This window comes from Cyprinodon tularosa, unplaced genomic scaffold (assembly GCF_016077235.1).
Source record: "Cyprinodon tularosa strain WSP-4 unplaced genomic scaffold, ASM1607723v1 ctg708, whole genome shotgun sequence".
Classification (NCBI taxonomy): domain Eukaryota; kingdom Metazoa; phylum Chordata; class Actinopteri; order Cyprinodontiformes; family Cyprinodontidae; genus Cyprinodon; species Cyprinodon tularosa.
The window spans coordinates 283,989-303,177 of record NW_024039461.1 but is presented as its reverse complement, the minus strand read 5'-3'; the positions used below and the strand labels follow the sequence as shown (position 1 = coordinate 303,177).

At 36.5% G+C, this 19,189-nt stretch overlaps 1 protein-coding gene across 1 annotated transcript in view; it reads left to right on the top strand.

Moving 5' to 3' along the window:
* Positions 1–10,735, top strand: part of LOC119772318 (MAM domain-containing glycosylphosphatidylinositol anchor protein 2) — a gene marked incomplete at its 5' end in the record, with an annotated part of 46,952 nt that extends 36,217 nt beyond the window's left edge. The window contains 3 exons of the mRNA XM_038268674.1: positions 5,333–5,463; positions 5,819–5,915; positions 7,583–10,735. Of these exons, the coding sequence (XP_038124602.1) occupies positions 5,333–5,463; positions 5,819–5,915; positions 7,583–7,671 (317 nt within the window). The remainder of the gene's footprint in view (positions 1–5,332; positions 5,464–5,818; positions 5,916–7,582) is intronic.
* Positions 10,736–19,189: the final 8,454 nt, after the last annotated feature.

Genomic DNA, 19,189 nt, shown 5'->3' with positions numbered 1-19,189 from the left:
TTTTTCACGTCATCAATACCAAATTCAATCTAATTGGATGGGGATCTACGTTGCATTTGACGCACCACTACAAGATGAATCGACAGATTCGGCGGTATTCATTAGCGGCAAATCATTGCAGCTTGGTGGCGGTGGCGTTAGCATAGTAGCATGGACGACGAGATGATTGAAAACGAACACAACGGAGATCTAGTCCTATTGGCAGACATCCATTTAAAATGTAGGCAACGGCATGAAAAAAGTGGTTTCTACTTTTACTTTTATACTTTAAGTAAATTTACAAGCCTGTACTTTGTTACTTTTACTTGAGTAAAGAAGTTTAATCAGTACTTCCACTTTTACCAGAGTATTTTTTAACACAAGTATCTGTACTTTTACTCAAGTACGGAAAGTCAGTACTTTTGCCATCTCTGATCATATTTAGAGGAGTGCTAATGATCCTATTTTTAATAGAATCAATAAAGTATTTACAAATAATCCCATAAAATCAGAAGAAGGGCAAATGATTGTATCAAAACTGATAAAAATATTTCTGCAAAGATTTGATACTCCAAATCAAGGAAAAGTGCTTTTGATGTGTATGTTTCAGGTATTAGATGAAAAAAAATGCTTCCAGTCCATTATAATAGGCTACTTTGTTTTAATCTTTAATGCAAAGCATACATTTAAGTTTGTAGTTTTACAATTAGAGAACATAAAAAAGTTCAAACAGAACGCTATTTACACAACAATATATGATGTCAAAAGACTTACTCCAATCAGTTTAAGATAGTTTGGGGAGATTTTCTGTGAATACTACTTCTTTTAATCTCACTATTTCGACGCTACTGGGTGGTTCTGTTTAAGAAGTCGAATCCACATTCAGTCGTTGCAAAGCCAACCACACTCAGAGGAGAACAGTGGCACAGCATAAAAAAAACTGCTCAGTTGTTTGCTTGCTTAGGGATACCTGAGACAAGGTCACACTCAATTACTGAACAACACATCACAGTTTGACTTTGGAGCCCACATCTGATTTTGTTTATAGGATTAAGTATCAAGCAAAGCAAAGTTAGTATTTTTTCTAAAGCCTGACCTTTTTTGTAGCACAAACTTATATTTTTTTAATCAACAATGGTGGCACTGCTCCTTAGAACAACCCTCACTTGTCCTCTCTGCATAATTAAACATTTCCAGGAGCTATTTCTCCCTTTTAGCCAGACTCACGTAATTTACAACTCAGATCTTTTTAATGTCCACAAGGCTGCCAAAGGTACTCCTTTAGGAAAAAAGGTACAACAAAGAATATACAACACATGCCTTTGTTCAGGATATGATGACACTGACATAACCGCCTACATCATGATGGGTTCAAAGAAAAAGTGAGCCAGCTTGCTCAGCAGGAAATCCTCCTCCATTCTAAACACTCCAACAGGAGATGAAACCGCAGGTCATGTTTCGTACAGGAGCTCATCTCTCACAGGAGATTGTGCTGTCGATGGGGAAAGAGTGTGCTGAGCTGATGAGACACTATGAGCAGAGACATACAGTGTAGCTTCCCCTCAATTCCTCACATAGATATGTTTTTTTTTTTTTTTCGAAAGAGTTGAGCAGTAATGAGACACCTTGCTGAGGAAAGGATGTATTAAACTCATGACTGCAGTCCCAGTTGCTGTAGGTTTGGCTCTCCAGTTGTGTTGGCGCTCAGATGCTGTTTTCCAAGCCGAAAATACTCCACGCTTAAAATTCACCCAACCCTAAAGAACTGGTCCTGTAGGGCTTCACAGTTGGGCTTAAAGCTAACCTCATTTGGACCTTTGGAAGCTGCTCCCCCTTGTCAACCACAAAAGGATAGTACTCACATGCACACAAGCGGCTCAGAAAATAGAAAATAATTATATAAATAAATTTCAAAATTGTGTTTTGAAGGAAGAGTAAAGCGTTTGCACTCAGTGTCATCATCTTACAGTTTCATATTAAAGCGTAAGGCCAGACAGGAGGTCTCTGTGAAGGGAGTCTTCAGACCTGGCATGTTGAGTTTTCTGCAGCAATAGGAGCCAATATTTTTATAAAATTGGAGTGGTTATGTAGGAACTCAGCTAGAAACATTTGTTGTTAAAGAAAGTCACCTGAAATGAGGGGAAAGAGTTTGATTCAAATGGAAAGAAAGAAGAACTGGGGTACTCTCGACACACATCGCACATAAATCACAATTTAATTTGATCATTACAGAATAATTTATCACTTGCAAAACTAATTTATATGACCAGAGTTTAACCTTTGCCACTGCTTGGCTTTTCTTCATTTGCATGGGAATATAAATATTTTAAAAGGACGGAAATAGGAGGGATTACGACTCTTAAATTTTGATTAAACTCAGTGTGGAACCTGCATACAACTATTCTGTTTTGCTGTATTAGAGATTAAGAGGCTTTTCAAAGTAATTGATTTTGTCCTTATTCATTTTCCACTGGGAAAGATCAAATTCTTTGTGTTTTTGACTGTTTTTACACAACCATAATTTAAGCTCTCTTTCTGTGTTCCAGTGACATGAATCCATACCCAGTGTTGGGAAAGTTCTCTTTCTACGTGAACAAGTTCAAAGTTCAGTTCACACATTTTAAAATGAAGTAGTTCAGTTCATAGTTCATAATTCAAAATTTTGAACTAAGTTCACAGTTCCAAAAAATGAAATAGTTCATAGTTCTTTTTTTTCATATATTGCTCAATTACACCATAACCTACTGTAGAACCACAGACAGCAATTATTTTGTCAGTTGTAACTCTGAAACTGTGCGTCAGATTTTATCTTCATATCCAGTTTTGAATCCTTATCCAACCAGGGTTTACATTAGCATTGAGGGGACAGCATTTGTTGCTGTCCATTCACTTCACAGTAGTAGCAGCTGCAGCTTTCACCCCTACAGTATATTCTCAAAAACATCAGGAAAAATGTGCTGCTTGAATGGTCTTTTTTATGAGGATTTATTAAAAGAAAAACAGCAAAGTAGTCTGTAAGGTGCAAATGTTTTTTTTAATTTTAATAATTTTTTCAATTTGAAATTCCATTTCAGTACATACTAAAAAGGAATACTGGAATCCTGGAAAATTATACCAGGCAGGTTTAACAAACAAGTTACATGAATAGTAAAACCCTCAAGAACATTGACTAACACAAACTGAGGGACCAGGCTGAGGTAGGAATTTAGGGTTACTGAAGTGCGTTTTTTTTTACTGAAAGCCGGCGGGCAAAGTTTGCAGAGAAATGTAAGATTATTGTCATCATCCTCACCGACCACCTGGTCATACAACTGTTTTAAGTGATCATACTGCTGCTTTGTCGCATCCACGGTCGCCTCCATGCTGCTGTGGCTTCCACGCTGCATTTTGTTTTGATGACGCACGCGGCTGTAGGCTACGACACTGGTAGCTGGTGTTGCCAGATTGGGTGTTTTTCCCGCTACATATTAAGGCCTGTTTACGGTGTGATTTAGCCGGGGTTTCGCCTGGAGGGCTTTAGAGAAATTTGGCAACCTATTGAACAGGAGTTGAACTGAGAGAGCGAGCCGTTCACAGACAGCAGAATGAACGAGTTCACAATAACGTTCATCAGGCAGTAATACAGTACGTTCAGTTCACGTTCGCCCAAAATATGAACGAGTTCATGAACTTTCGTTTAATGAACTCGTTCAGGCACAACACTGTCCATATCATGACAACCTTGCTTCACTGTAGGAATATGTTTAACCCATAGATACTAATTTTGATGTTCCTAGATCTTGGTTCCAGTTTTATTTTAGCATTTTTATAATCATTGTCTCTAAAATACTGTTTTTAAAACTATACTATGGCATAGAATGGGGAGTGGCACCTAGTGGTTAGGGCATAGGGCTCGGAATCCTGAGGTTGTGAGTTTGAAACCTACTACCACAGACTAACACTCGGGATCTCTGACCTTTAACCCCCAATTGCCCCTTGGGCACCCCACGATGGCAGCCCACTGCTCCCCAATGGGATAGGTTAAATGCAGATGTAAATTTCTCCAATGTGAGTTCAATAAAGTTCAGTTATTATTATTATTATTATTATTATTATTATAGAACATAAAATGATGAGTAAATGTTTTTTGTAATTTGCAGTTTGATTAATCATGAAATTAAGACCATAGCTGGGACGTCTGTACTTGATTGTTTGCTTAAGCTACCTTACATAGCACTTAAAGTCCTGGAAACTCCAATCTCAGAACGCTTTTTCCCATAAGATCTTCAGAGATACATCTTTTCTTGTTACATGGAGGTGATTTGTAGAAACTTTTGTACAACCTGCGATCTTTGTACAGTAAACTGTAGTTGAAAATTAACATACCCTCATACCCTGTTAAAGAAAATGATAAATTTACACTAGTAAATCAAATCACAAAAAAACTGAAAAAAGTAATAATCAATAAAAATGTACTAAATGATAATTTTCTGATATGAAATATTGATTTTCATTTAAAAAATGATTCTAAAAAAACCAACTGTCCCAGACAAATTAAAGTACCTTGCTCATGAACAGTGAACCAGCATACCTGTCAACAGGTGCAGAATTCTGACTAAACATTACAGACAACACCTTTAAATGGTCATAATTTGTATTTGCTGGAATTTGTATTTGTAATTTGTTTCTGTCTTTATTGAAGTAAATGTAAATTTTCAAGCACAACTATAGGGGGCCGGTGGTCCCCAATTTAGAGAAAGTTGTGCATAATTGCTCATATAAAATAATGTTATAAAGTTTGGAAAAACTAATAATCTTTTAGGTAGTCTATTTTATTTTAGTCTATTTTATTGGTTGGTGTTTGTTTTTATCACCTTATTTCTGTCCACATTTAAAAAAAAAATCATTGCAGATTTCTCTTTATTCTGGCTTATTCAAGTTATTCCAATTAATATTGTTTTGTTATAATGGAGCAATAAAAATAAGTTTGTACCTTGTCCTGTATTTTCAGATATATTTCTTGGACACCTCTTTTCCAAAAAGGTCAAAGTCAAACAGATTTTTATTCAGGCTAGCATATTGCCTATCAGCTTGATTGCCAAGAGATCAATGTTTATTCACAAACCAAATTGTTTTGGCAAGACACAGCAGTTACTCAGTGTTCTAATCCCATGCAATGCCATATCTGTAACCATTTTAATGACACAGGGTAAATGTCTGATAGAAACCTCAAACAATAAGTTTGCAGAGCTGTAAATCAGTTAAGATTGTTTAGTTACATTTTTTCATAATGCTGAACCTAAAGCGATAGTTATTTTACATTGATACAAGTCTTAAAAAGCAGGCACAGTCACTTTCTCTCTGCTTCACACAGGAACACTTAATGCCTTCCTAAAGCAAAAGGGCCAAATGACCTTAGACGCTCCCGTGTGGTCGCTAAGTGGTAATCAAGGTGACCGGTGGAAGCAGGCCAAAGTAAGCATTCATCCAACATCATCCTTCCAGGTGAGACAAAAAAGTAATCAATCCTGTGAGCACATACATTTCCCTGGCTGTCCTCTGTTTTATTTCCTGCCTGTGTTCATGAAGCATTTATTTACTGTAGGGGTGCATGACTATAAAACTGGCTGACATTCAGTTATATTTTGGATGCTGATGTACACTTTGTAGCTGAAGGGATAACACTGGAAAATAGAAACAGCTTCAGAAAAAATGCTTTATCTTTAACTGATCAAAATATAGTTACTCACTGTTAAATATGAAAGGTAGTACCTGTCACCTTCTGTAATGTTTTGAATTCAGCCTAGTAAAGACAATAGAACAATAAATAATCTGCTAATAACTGTTTTACTCTCTGTAGGTTGTACTTGAAGGTATCCGGGGCCCAGGAATCGAGGGAGATATTGCTATAGATGATGTCACGCTAGAGGAAGGGGAGTGTCGAGATCCACCGCCCAGTGAGTTGCGCCCACCTCCTCCTGTCTTTCATTTGATCTGAGCCCCAGATTCTCTGTTTACATCGCCAGGCATACTTGAGATTTACAGAATCTAATCTCAGACAGTTGGCTGCACCGATCCAGCGTCTCATGGAAAAAACATGGTTGCCATAGCAACAAGGTTGTAATCGCATCAGCGATAGCCATGCTGTTAGCCAAGCAGGACATCGTAATTGCAGCTCAGGAACAATGAAGGCAAAAAAAAGATATTGGGCCACAGACAATGGCCTACAGTTGACAAGGCCATATTGTTAGCCAGGAGAAAAGCTACTGCTTTGCTTCACTTGCTGAAATATCTGTTTTACCCATTTACTTAAGTTGCAGAAAATGAGTGAAAAACAAAAATCAAATAAAGTACACTGTACATGTAGATTAGTTGTTTTTTTTTGCCACTCATGCTATTATTTTATTCTTTATTTTATTTAATTCAATCCCTTATGGTTACTCGTAACATTAATTCATGGAGAGTAGAAGGGTCTCGTCACCCAGGTTGAGGATAGAGGATAATAAATTATGAAATTTAATCTTGAATGATAAATCTTACATGACTTTAGATAATGTAAGAGAGAATATTGAGCAGCATCTCAGAGGGAGCTGAAGGTTAGGAGAGTTAACTTGTGTCGCCCTGGTTAGACCGTTTCAGAGAAACCGGTAGGAGTTTGAGGTTCTGTCAATTGAGAGAAAGGATCTCCCATAAAGATGGTGGCCAATGGGTTAAGTGCATTCTTGCAGATGTACTACTTTAATTTAAAATGATTATTAAGGAAACACTGTTTTTTTTTTTCCCCCAAATACCGTAATTGTTTCATCTAACTAACAACTTTAGCAATCTACAGACCCTATTGTTATTGGATGAGGAATTGTCCAGAGCTACACCCCTTATTTGTCGCTGAAGCATTTTGTGATTTATACTCACAGGAAGCAGCAAACAAAAAGATAAAAATATTTCTGTTTACATTTTCTGCATGTTTAAAATTATAACAGTTATATAAAAACAATCAAAAGTTGCCATTCCTAGCTATGCACAAGCCAGTTCAGCAGCAAACCTAACTGTTACAGGAAGTTAGGAAGGAAGAGGTGTACTCTTGGAATTCCAAAAAAGAAAATTAAAAACAATCCACTGAACTTAGTTTTTAAGTTTGAAGACGTCTCACTTCCCATCCAGGAAGTTTTTTCAATTCAAAATGTCGGAATAGCGTTGAGTCCGAGGTTCTATACAGTAGCCCAACAAAGTATTTTTTTTATCCTTCTGGGGACCCTGATGTATAAAACCTCGAACTCAATGCTATTCCTGACATTTTGAGTTGAAAAAGCTTCCTGGATTGAAAGCGAAACATCTTCAAACTTGGAAACAACGTCCAGTGGATTGTTTTTAATTTCCTTTTTTGGGAATGACTATAACCTGGATGACTGAGAACCTTCACCAGCATATTTACTAGTGGAACCCTTTACCTTCTTGGCTAGCAGGTAACCCAAAAACATTGCAGCACTTTAAAAAAAAACATTTAATGTGTAAGATAGAAAGCCAATGTAATTGTTTTTAGAGCTAAAGCCACTATTATGCAATTGTATGCTTTATTGTTTAGTAGTGCATAATGCTGACAGTTCCTTTTGTTTCTCCTATTTAGATATCAGTGCCAATGCTCTGTCCACATCCTCCCATATATGGCTGCTTTGCACCACCTTGGTGTTGACTCTCCTTGAAGGTCAAAGGTGACCCTTTTTCTTTGTCATCTCGGAGGAGAGAGTTCAGACCCACCGTCTGTGAGCTATACCCTCTGCATCCAATCACCAAAGATTCATGCATACCGAAAGCATCAGGGTCCCCAGAAGGACCACAGACCATTGGGGGGAGGGCAGGGTGGATTTTATGAAAGACGACACAAAAAGTAATAAAGAAAACTTGCTAATCTTTATTTGAAGAGACCTCTTCTATGTAAAACGATCCTGACTGCAGGACTCTGGATTTTATGAGCACAAGAAAGAGGAGTTCACAAGGGTTGAGGGAAATCAGTTTGTGAAGCACAAGAATCATTTTGTCAATATGTGGAAAACATTTTGGATTGCAGCAAAACGCAGATTGCTGGCTTTTTAGATTTTGGGTATTTCTTCCCTCCCTTGAAGTAGGTGAAATCAGACCGTTTTTTTATTTGTTTTTTTATCCTTATTTTTTTGCAGCAGATGCTGATCATCAATTTTTTTTTTTTTTCCATCCTAGCCCAGCCTCACACTTTGGCATTTCCTTATCTGCTTGGTGCTTTTCTGTATGAAAATCTGGAACCTGACAACATTTAGTTATGTCTGTTTATCCCCCTGTAGCTGCCTACATATCTGATAACACTGTGCTCACGAGTCCAAGTGGCAAACGGACAGTGTGGTCGCAGGGCTAAAGGTAGAACGCTTAGCAAGTTGTACACAGTAAAGTTCAAGTTGAGGGAGCTAAAATAAAATTTGAAAGAGGAGAGATCGGTTCAAAAGAAGAATTTTAAGTGAAGAAACAGGCAGAGTAGAAAGAGATCCATTTAGTGTGCTGCCTGTGGAAAAGAAGCCACTTTACTTTCTGCCATGAAACAAAAGTGCCTTCAGATTACAAACCGAATCGTGAGCCTGAGTGTTAATCAACATTGAACAAGTCTCTGTTCATGTTTCCTTTGATGGGCTATTTTCTATCGTTTCTTTTGCCCCACAAGTGCTGAAGGAAAGCAACGCAAGCTCAGAGGGAGTACAGAAGTTGAGCTGCTCAATTATTATTTTCCCCATGGGACGGTTGCCTGTGACTCCATGTGTGTGCGTAACATGCCTGGGTCGTTGCATTTTATAACGTAAAGGGCAGCAAAACAGGCAGAGCTGGTGCCCACCCCTGGCCACACGCTCGGAAGGAATGTGGATAAAAATGGAAAAAGGGAGGCTGACGATTTCTTTCTTTCTTTTCTTTTTTTTTTATTCTTGAAGATGGTTCAAGATCAAGCTAGTGGATAAAGACATCTCAAGGAATGAATACCCTACTCTCTTCTCATAATTCTCCTTCCCTGTGGGCGAGTATTTTTTAACTAAAGAGAAGAGCAACTACTGAATAAAACATGGAGTTGTACAGCGAGGAAAGCAAAAACTTCGGGACTCCAGGCTCTTCGTTAGGGTGATGTGTCTCACCCGTCTCCACCACCATTTATATGGAACAATATGAAAATTAAAAAAAGGGATAGTGACCATAATAATAGTCAAGATATTTTATTACTCTTGCGAGAATGTTTCTCTGCTTTTACACAAACTGTGAAGATTGACTGTGGAAGATCTACCTGAGACCATAACCTTAACCAGCTGGGTTTTTAAAAAAATGTATTATATAAAAAAAAGAAATCAAGAATATCAAGAATTCTGTTCATTGTTGGTTATGACAAGATGTTTTGAGGACTTGTGTCTCGTTTCTTTCTTTTATTTTATTTTGTTTGAAGAAGACTTAAACTTCCTTTCTCTTCTTGTTGTCTCCCTTTGCATTGCTGAGATATCAAAGCTGATGGAAGCATAAGAAGTAAACCAATTTGGTATATGTATAACTTGTAAATGTTAAAGAAATTCTATTCAAAGGTTTATAATAAATGTTTTATGTTGGAGTACAGGAAGCACAACATACAATTTAAGGTCTCGACAGTATATTATTCCTTTATATTTCTCAACACATGCGGGGCCTACTCTCACGGATTCAGGCTTTTCAAAACACAAGTCCGTGTTTGACATAAAGGTCTGTCCATTTTCTATTCTATTTTATTGTTCATATTTATAATGCTGCCACAGCAGTCGAGAGTATAAATGAAATCTCCATTAATGCGGATGTGGTTCAACATATGTAGCCTCCTCAGTAAAAGCCTGGATTAGTCGGAGTAGGGTGTGTCTGTTTGTGAGCATAAAGCTGTGTACAATAGTTGTTATAAGAATCTGAAACATGTAAAGAAGATAAATATGCTATAAGCAAAACAGAGCAGGATGACAAGCATTTCAGGGCATCCATACAAAACTGTTTGGTCTGTATGATATTATTAGATAGTATGTTTATCAAAGATTTTATCCATAAATCTGTTCCTTTTGTTTTAATTATTATTATTTTATTTTTTTCATTTAAAATTTCAAATCACACTGAATGTATATGAAGTCCTTGGGCGCTTTTTAACCTTACACTCTGACTAGATGTAATGTTTTACTAAATCACATGTTTTTTCTGTGTGTTTTTGATGATGCAGAATTTCAGCCTTTTCTAGGTTATTTGACACTATTGAAACGTAAAAGATTTATCTGATACAGACTCTGAAAAAGTTTCCAAAACTACAAACTCAGACAAAGAACCCATTCCCTTGCTGCTGTATCCTTCTGTGGTATGGGAGAAAACAAAAGGTGTCAAAGTGCAGTCGCTGTTATTAGTATGGATATGAGTTTATTCAAATATTTGCTTTGATACCCTTTGGCATTAAATAAGATTGGCACATAAAACCCACAACAGCCCCTAAATACATGAATGCTTCAGCGTTTGAATAAATGATTACTTTAGATAGAGCTGCTTTAGGTCAATGAATTTTCCATTTTCAGAAACTGTTTTCTAGCGGTACCAGAGTGTGTTATGCTACAGTCAGGAGCCACCTACAGTAGCATTGCCTATGACTGAAAATAAGCAAATACGCTTTGAGTTTGTCCAACAACCACAGAATCTGTCAGCCAGCTTCTCCAAAACATTAAATAATGCATTATATCTTGTCTGTTTATTCCTTAATAAAATGAAGTGTTTCAATTCAGAGTTGTTATTTTTTTCTGGGGGGAAGACAGGAAGTTAGTGGGTCTGAACAAAGCTAGTTTGATTCATATTCTTTAGCTCTTTCTTTAGACTTCTAATGTTGAGATAAAATTTTGGAATTTAATTGCCAACCAGAAAAAACGCATAATTTTCTATGTTTAATTCCAATTTATAAACCTGTACATTCTGCACCAAAAATAGTCTTCCTGCTTACAAACTCTGTGACAGACCTTATCAGATTTTTATTTGAACATTTTTATGCCAACTAGAATTAATATTTTACTTAAATAACTTTCAATTCAAAAATAATTTATAGGGAAAATGAAATAAATATTATAATATAACTACACTAGTTGAAATAGTTTTCACCCTGCATTTTCAACCACATCCTCTATTTCCATTCCTGTGCAGTTCTCTAATTTGAAGCCATTCTCCTGTCCTTGTAAATGAGTGTTGGGGTCGTAGAGAATGGGGACACTCTCTGCCCTCATTTGTTCTTTGAGAAAAAAAAATCCTCCAACAAAGTACCATTGCTTTATTTAAAAGGATTTAAATATATAAGCAATGTGGGCCACTTGTACTTCTTACAGGTTTTAATTAGTTATTTTCTGAATAGAGGTGAATGAAAATAAAGCAATACACTTAGAGTTTGAAAGGTGGAAAATATTCAGGAATGAAAAACAAGATATTAGTTTTAGTTTAGCATGAAAAGTGGATCTTGATACTCAGTAGCAAATATATTGTTAGATGTTTTTGTTTTCTTACTGCTATATTTTTTGGTACAGTACATAAACACACACATATATGTTTTTATTTTCTGTTGCTCTTCTGAAATTAATATAGACAATACTATCTACAGAGTAATACAATCAATGCATTTTGCTTTGACGTTCTGTAGCAAATGTGCTGTATATAAAAATATGCTAAAGTGAGTCAAATTAGTTTGGATTTTTATTGGAATGACTCCTTAATATTTTCAGGATTTATTGCACTTATTGTATTTTCCTTATAAACAATAGTTTAGATGTTTTCATTACCTGCACCCGGAGCACATCAGTGTCCTGCTTCACTGTACAATATTGTTCATTTACTAAGTATAAACCTTAAAGGTATAGTGGAGGATGTTCTTTTTCCAGGTGGATCATCAAAATAAGTGGTCCACCTAATTGTCAATCATTCTGGTGATATTTTTACGTAAGGCCGTCCTATGTGCTCGTCCCCAATTTTCACTCACCAGGGGATGAAAATTGAGGAAAAATTGCAAATCTTTTTTTTTGGAAAGTAAGCTTGAATGAGCTATGAATACAGCAACTTTTACACTTTTTTTTTTTTGTCACCATTTTGATATTTGTCTGCAAGTGACTCCTGCCTATTCGATAATACCTTCTTAATTGTACTTTTGTTAAGCTTCACCAATACCAATTACAAATTATTTGAAATTATACAGCAATAATTACAAACTATAAGCAATAATAAACATGAAGATTGTCAAGTCGAGTAAAATAGCAAACACTATATTGCTGAAACAAATGCGATGTTTGGTCAGGTATGTAGCATTCCAAAGCAGCATACTGGTCACAAAAGATATTACAGTGTTCTTTTGTGGTGGAAAACAATTGATTCAAGTCAAGCTTTAATGCATTCAAAAGGCAATAACATTTGGCTGAATAAGAGGGCAGGCATACTGCAGCAAATTGTTTTTCTGCTATGATGCAGTTTTATAATCTTTTCTGATAAAGCATTTTTTTCATTCCAGGAAATGGAGATAAAATAAGCTATTGTCAGATAGGCTGGGCTCCTGGAATATCAAAAAAGTGGTCTTAATGCTGCTCTATCTTAAATTCGTTTTCCCCAAATATCTGTTACTTATTTTGACATTAATGAAAAATGTAGATGAAAAATGCAACTGTGCATGAATGTACCCAGTGCTTACCTTAGTGCCATTAAATTGGAGGTACCGTAGCGTTTCAGGGATGAGGTCTGTCAAGAGCTTTTGCAGGCAACAGATTTAAAATAATTACTGCAAGATGGAATATGTTTGAACAATTTCCCAGTTCTTTAGTAAATGTGATTAAATTTATCCATGTGAGTAGAACCATGACTACCCGCTGAGGGACAAAATGAAATTTATAGGAGGATTTTGCCTTAATTCCTAAAAGTGCATACCTTGTAATAACATAAAGTGTGTGTTGAAGCAAACTTGCTTAAAGAGCGATATTTTGTTCTGTAATGTGGCTGGAAGCAAAATATGTGAGTTTGTGGATTGTTTTGGATATTATTCAAGATCCTTCACTGAGCATTATGTGAATTTACTGTACCCTCAACTATGATTACATGATTATTTTTTTTTTGTATGTGTTACTTTACTGTCAAAATACCTTGTGCCATCAAAGTTCTCTAAAAAACAAAAAAAAACAATAACCTTTTTGGGGGTTTTTGTCCATGGGAAAAAAATGTTTTATTTTCTGTCTAGCTTAAGAAGGGCTTTACCATTTTGTGCCAGTAGCCTAAACAGTTGTCGCTAGATAATGATGTGTATTACTCTCTGAGTCACAATGCCTTGCTTTAAGTTAAACAGAAGTACCAAAAATGATTGCTTTTTGCTTTTATTCCCAAAAAAAATGTTCACCTAAAATAAAAATGTAGAAGTTTAAATAGATGTTATTTTCCTGGATATTCCACCAGTAAAACGTGGATCAAACATTTTGGGTTTTCTTCCACCACCTGACAACAATAGTTTTCTGGAGTATTGTCCCATTCCTCCAACCAGAGCTACTGCAATGTAAGTGAGTCATGTTTCTACCTACACTTATCTCCTCCTTGATGTCTTGAAATTCTGCTTCAATATCTCCACACGATGTCTTTTTTCCTCACAATTAACCTACCTAAAATAGTAAAGCACCCAAAAAAGATTACATTGCCACTCATTTACTTTACAATAGGAATGGTGTTTGTGGGCCTTTTTCCTAAAATGTAATACTGTAATTGGGGTCTAACAACACCTGGATCCATATTGATATTTTTGGTTAAAATATTAATAATTTAGTTACATCAATGCTACATTTGAAATATTAATGAAAACATAATTATCTTTAGGATACTCTAGTGCGGGCTGCACCTTCTTAGAATATGAATAATTGGATATTTTTTTTTTTATTATTATTATTAATTGCATTTCTGTAAGTATGACAATTGTGTCATCTAAACAAATTACCAGTTTTATCTCAACGTAATGTGATAAAACATGTGATTTACAGCCCTAGTAATAATGGCCAATAAAGCCTTTTGAAATAGTTGTTTGTAATCCACAGAAATGTGTCCAAAATTGAAAGAGAGCAGTTCTGGGTATTGGAGTAATATTTTTCCCTTTCCTGAGTTGTCTTGCAACCAATGTTATTATAATCCACTTTGGATCTTGTCACTTTGGATTTTATCAACATCTTACACCTTTTTGATGATCCTGAAAAGTTTTTATTTTGGCTTTACCCTTGGATTATTATATAAATTTGCCACCAAAACACGGCATTCTGTGAGAAACAGAACCAGAGGCATCTATAAACAGTATAATGGCATGATATTCCCATGTTTACACTTTTGGAGATTAAATCTCTCTTCGATATCTATTTCGTTGTGCCCAAGTAAACAGTGTTTTTACTGTAAGAAGAAGAAAAACATACTTATAACCACTCAGAAACACACATAGCCATGACTTCATCAGAAGCCTATTTTAGGCTTAAAGGTATAGTAAGCTTAGTGTATCTACACTTTCAAATATGAAACAACAGCACAAGTGCTGCAAATTAGCTGTTGCTATTGCACCATGATGCAAACATGGGACTGCTGTTTCATTCAGTTTGTCTATGTAAATGTGTGTTTGTCCCTATCAAATAATTTCCTCTATTGTCTATTGATTTTGGTCATCCTAACTGATCTAAATCAATAAAGTTCTGAACTGATTTAATAGAAGGGAGTGACATCAAATCAGCTATGCATTATATAGAAATATCAGCAGTGAATTTTTATGCGATGGTTTCTTCAATTTCAGTTCTTGACATGTGCTGTCCCGCACCCTTTAGATGCATCTCTGATTCCAAACAACCGAATCACCCCTTGATTATGCAGTTACGGTCTCATTCTGAATAGTGCAAACTGATAAGGACACTTAAGCTGATCCAGAAATGTGTCAATACAATCCTTTGTATTAGGCGACATATAGGCAAGCATCATGGAGTTGAACAATTAAAAACGTTATTTCATTGCATGCACTCTGTGTTGAACTTAGAAATATTTCTCTCAGTGGAGAACTTCATTCTGCAAATGTTCACTACATTTCTGCTTTTTTTTTTCTCTCAAAAGACTGTAGTCAAAATATGATAAACATCAAGAGCTCTTGTCTCCCCCTTTGGATAGTGTTCTTACTGTTGACCCTGCAAAAAGTGAAGGGACAGAAGTTTGGAACAGGAGGTAGGAGTAAGAATTTGAGGTATTCGGAAGAATCATAGACCTACAGAGTCTTATTGATGACCTGATTATTTGACTCAGGTGTGTCGAAGCAGAATCTCGTCGGTCCTCGAGGGCCGCTGTCCTGCAGGTTTTAGAGGTTTCCCTGCTCCACAGCACAGCTGATTTACATTGATAGTTGATTAACAAGCTTTTGCTGAACTGCAATCATCAGAATCAGCTGTGCTAAAGCAGAAAAACCTCTAAAACCTGCAGGACAGCAGCCCTCAAGGACCGACTTTGGGGATGCCTGGTGTAAAACATGGACATCTAATGCCAGAATTAAACATGGCTCGTTTAGTGAAATAAACTGCCTTATCAAAAACAGGCAGTTGTCTTCAGCCACGGCATTAAATAGATTTCTGTAAATATAACTTATTGGATACATAAGATTTTTTAAAAACATATTTGCAGTTTCAAGTTTCTACACTGGAAAATGCAGTGTTTCAACATTTGATGGCATGACTGCTCAGGCTGACAGCTTTATTGGTTGGTAAACTGGATTCTCACTGTTACAGTGAATCTCATTGCATATTGATGGTTTTACTCTTCTCGTTGTCCTTTATTTTCTGATCAGGAAGCATAAACTAGGCTGAGGCCACATGTTTTCTCACACCAGTTCCAGCTTGGCTGGGCTGTCAAATAAAGATAATGCTGTGCCCTTCCTCCTTCCAGATAAAAAAGTGGAATAATGAAATTTGACATAATATTAAAGGTTAAAAAAAAACTGTGCTTTCACTAAAGTTATTCAACCTGTTCTGTGGAGATACCCTGTAATGATAACCTGTCAATCCTCTCTGTTTTGTGCTTGATATCCATGTATGAATGATCGGATGTCTTTCTCATTGTATTTCTTTGGATTTATCACTCATTTTGTGCCATACCTGCAACTGATTGAAAAGAATAAAGAAAATAAATATTTTATTTGCAGTGCCACTTTAGTGTTACTGTGTACACTAGTTGAGAGCATAATCACAGAGACAGTTAATTTATTTAGCATCTATTTGCACCTCATGTCAGAGCACTTAAAAAGACAAAAAATCCATTCAACTAAATTCATAATCAGTTTCAGATCCAGTTACATGCCATCGAATGCAGTCAAAATTGTAATAGAACAAAGTAGATCCTGTTTATTGTGTGCCAGCTGATAAAACCTTTATCTAACAAAGCCCATTGGATAAAGTAAAGTCACTGATTTGAGAGCATCCGCTCCTCTAAAGCCAGCATGATGCAGCAGCAGAGAGGAACCCTCTCTTATAACAGCAAGGAAACAAAAGCAGAAAACACTGAATAAAATATGCTATCAGCTGTGACTGGCTTGGGTTTGGAAGGCCAGGGAATGGAGCAGGGAAAACATAGCAAAGAAGTAGGAAAGGTTTTAATTTAACAGAAAAATAAAACATAAACAAATCAACAGGAAGCAAGGTCTCTTTATGTGACCTTTGATAGATTTACATATTGTTTCTGCCTTACTGTATATCTGGTGGCTTGCATTTAGAAGTTGTTATGTTTGCAAGTTCTAGAGAATCTGCAGTTAAGGTTTAGTGAGTTGTATTTTGGAAGTTAAGGCAGCTCAATGAATACATTTCTTCTATTTAAACAATTACACTTACAGTGGCTGACCAATCCATGCAATGCTCCCTTCATTCCCGCTTTATACCGTTTTGGTCACCTAAATGCATCACGTTCCATCAGCTACCAACAGATAAGGAACCGTGTTAGAAATTAAAGGCTATTTTAGGCTACTTTCATCGGAAAGTCCTCAATACTACTCCTTTTAATTTGGCAACAAAGAGTTTATGGGGAAAATGCTTCAGATACAACAGGATTAAAAGCATTTGTGTGAATTAATCAACTGTAATGTTATTAAATAACCTCTTTTTTTAATCATCAGCAATACTTCATTAGTAAGTGACATATCCTCGTTTCCATTCCTAACTGCTTTGCCCACCTACAGAAGAGAATGAGAAATACATTTTAGAATAATGAAAAATCCATGCACAGTTCTATCTTTTTATACAAACTATATCTAGACTTTTCAAGAGAACAATATTCTGCCATGCTTAAATTTAATACCTCCATGGAAGATGTAACAAAATAACCAGAATCCTGCCTGAGGGATTCTGCCAGGAGACTCAGTCTGTTCACACTGGCATAGAAACTTAAGACTGTTGGCAAGTGTTATGCATCATTTCAGCTCAAATGCGGCAAATAGAAATAAAATGCAGGTTGCATAAATCCTACATGAAAGCCCACATAAAATCTGTGCCAAAGCTGTGTTTTTGTAGCTTAACATTTGAAAGCCCAAAGCCCAGCCATTTGGCTTTTCCATGCCCAAAGGACAGTCAAGTGGCTTGATTAGTTTTGATCTATTATCGTAAATCAGGTATGGACGACAGCATTATTCTGTACCGTAAAGGAGATGCTCTCTTAAGTAATTTTTGGCCCAAACGTATGACATTAATAGACTAGTGGGATTTTTAAGGGATGTCACAGAGTGAGAGACTAATTGTTTCTTTGGTCAGGTTATGCACAGCCAGTTGAGCAGGCGACAAGTAATAATATTTACACCTTGTGGTCACAGCAGAAAATTATTTTCCCCTGTCTTCTTAGTGAGAGGTCAATACAGTTTTTTTTTTTTTTTTCATTTCTTTCTGAGATTTTTTTTTTAATCCTCAAAAGTTGAAGACATCTTTCTCTTAAACTTTGCTTGAAGAAAATATAGAAATACAGAAATCTGTGCATAATGTGGGAGAAGCAATAGAGAATAACAATACTAAATGCAATATGTGCCAAGATGGTGCCGTGTCCTTGCTCTTGCTTTTAAGCACTTCAACTCTCTACATTGTTCTAACATACAGGCGCACCACCTCCATACTACATTTGCCTCACGAGCACTTGCTGCAATCAATACACCACAAGGACGTGATTATTCCTGGAACAACAGAGCACCTGGCACATCGTATGTTGGGTTTTAAGATGAGAAGCAGTTTACCTTCTCATATATATATATATATATATATATATATATATATATATATATATATATATATATATAAAATAAGAAAAATAAAAAACTGTTTTCTCACCCCTAGTGGGGTGGTATGTGTCAACCTCAAGCTCGGGTCCTCTACCAGAGGCCTGGGAGTTTGAGGGTTCTGCGCAGTATCTTAGCTGTTCCTAGGACTGGGCTCTTCTGGACAGAGACCTCTGATGTTTTACCTGGAATCTGCTGTAGCCACTCTCCCAGTTTGGGGGTCACAGCCCCCAGTGCTCCAATTACCACTGGCACCACTGCTGCTCTTACTTTCCACATCTTTTCTAGCTCCTCTTTCAGCCCTTGGCATTTCTCAAGCTTCCCATCACCTGCTTGTCAGTCTGGATCTTGAAGTCCCATAGGATCTTAGCTCGATCATTCTCAACTACCTTAGGAGGTGTCTTCCATTTTGACCTTGGGACTTCCAGCCCATACTCATGGCAGATGTTCCTGTACACTATGACAGTTACCTGGTTGTGGCGTTCAATGTATGCACTTCCTGCCTGCATTTTACACCCTGCTGTTATGTGCTGTATTGTTTCAGAGGCATCTTTGTACAGTCTGAACCGGGGGAAACTTCAAATACAAGAGCCATATCTGCTCGGACGTCACCCGGGTTAACAAGGTCCGCGTCAGTTGCTAGGGAACCAGGGCAACTTGATGACAAATTAGCTACTGGAACAAGACATAGATGGACCAGAGCATATATGTGTATACATATGTATATATGGGGGTCTGAAATTGTTCATCATATGAGAGAAAAAAAAAACTCCAGAAATCACAAGGTATGATTTTTTTAAAATTTATTTGCATGATACAGCTTCAAATAAGTAATTGAACACCTGAGAAAGTCAATATCAATATTTGTACATCTGCCTTTGTTTGCAATTACAGAGGTCAAATATTTCCTATACAGGT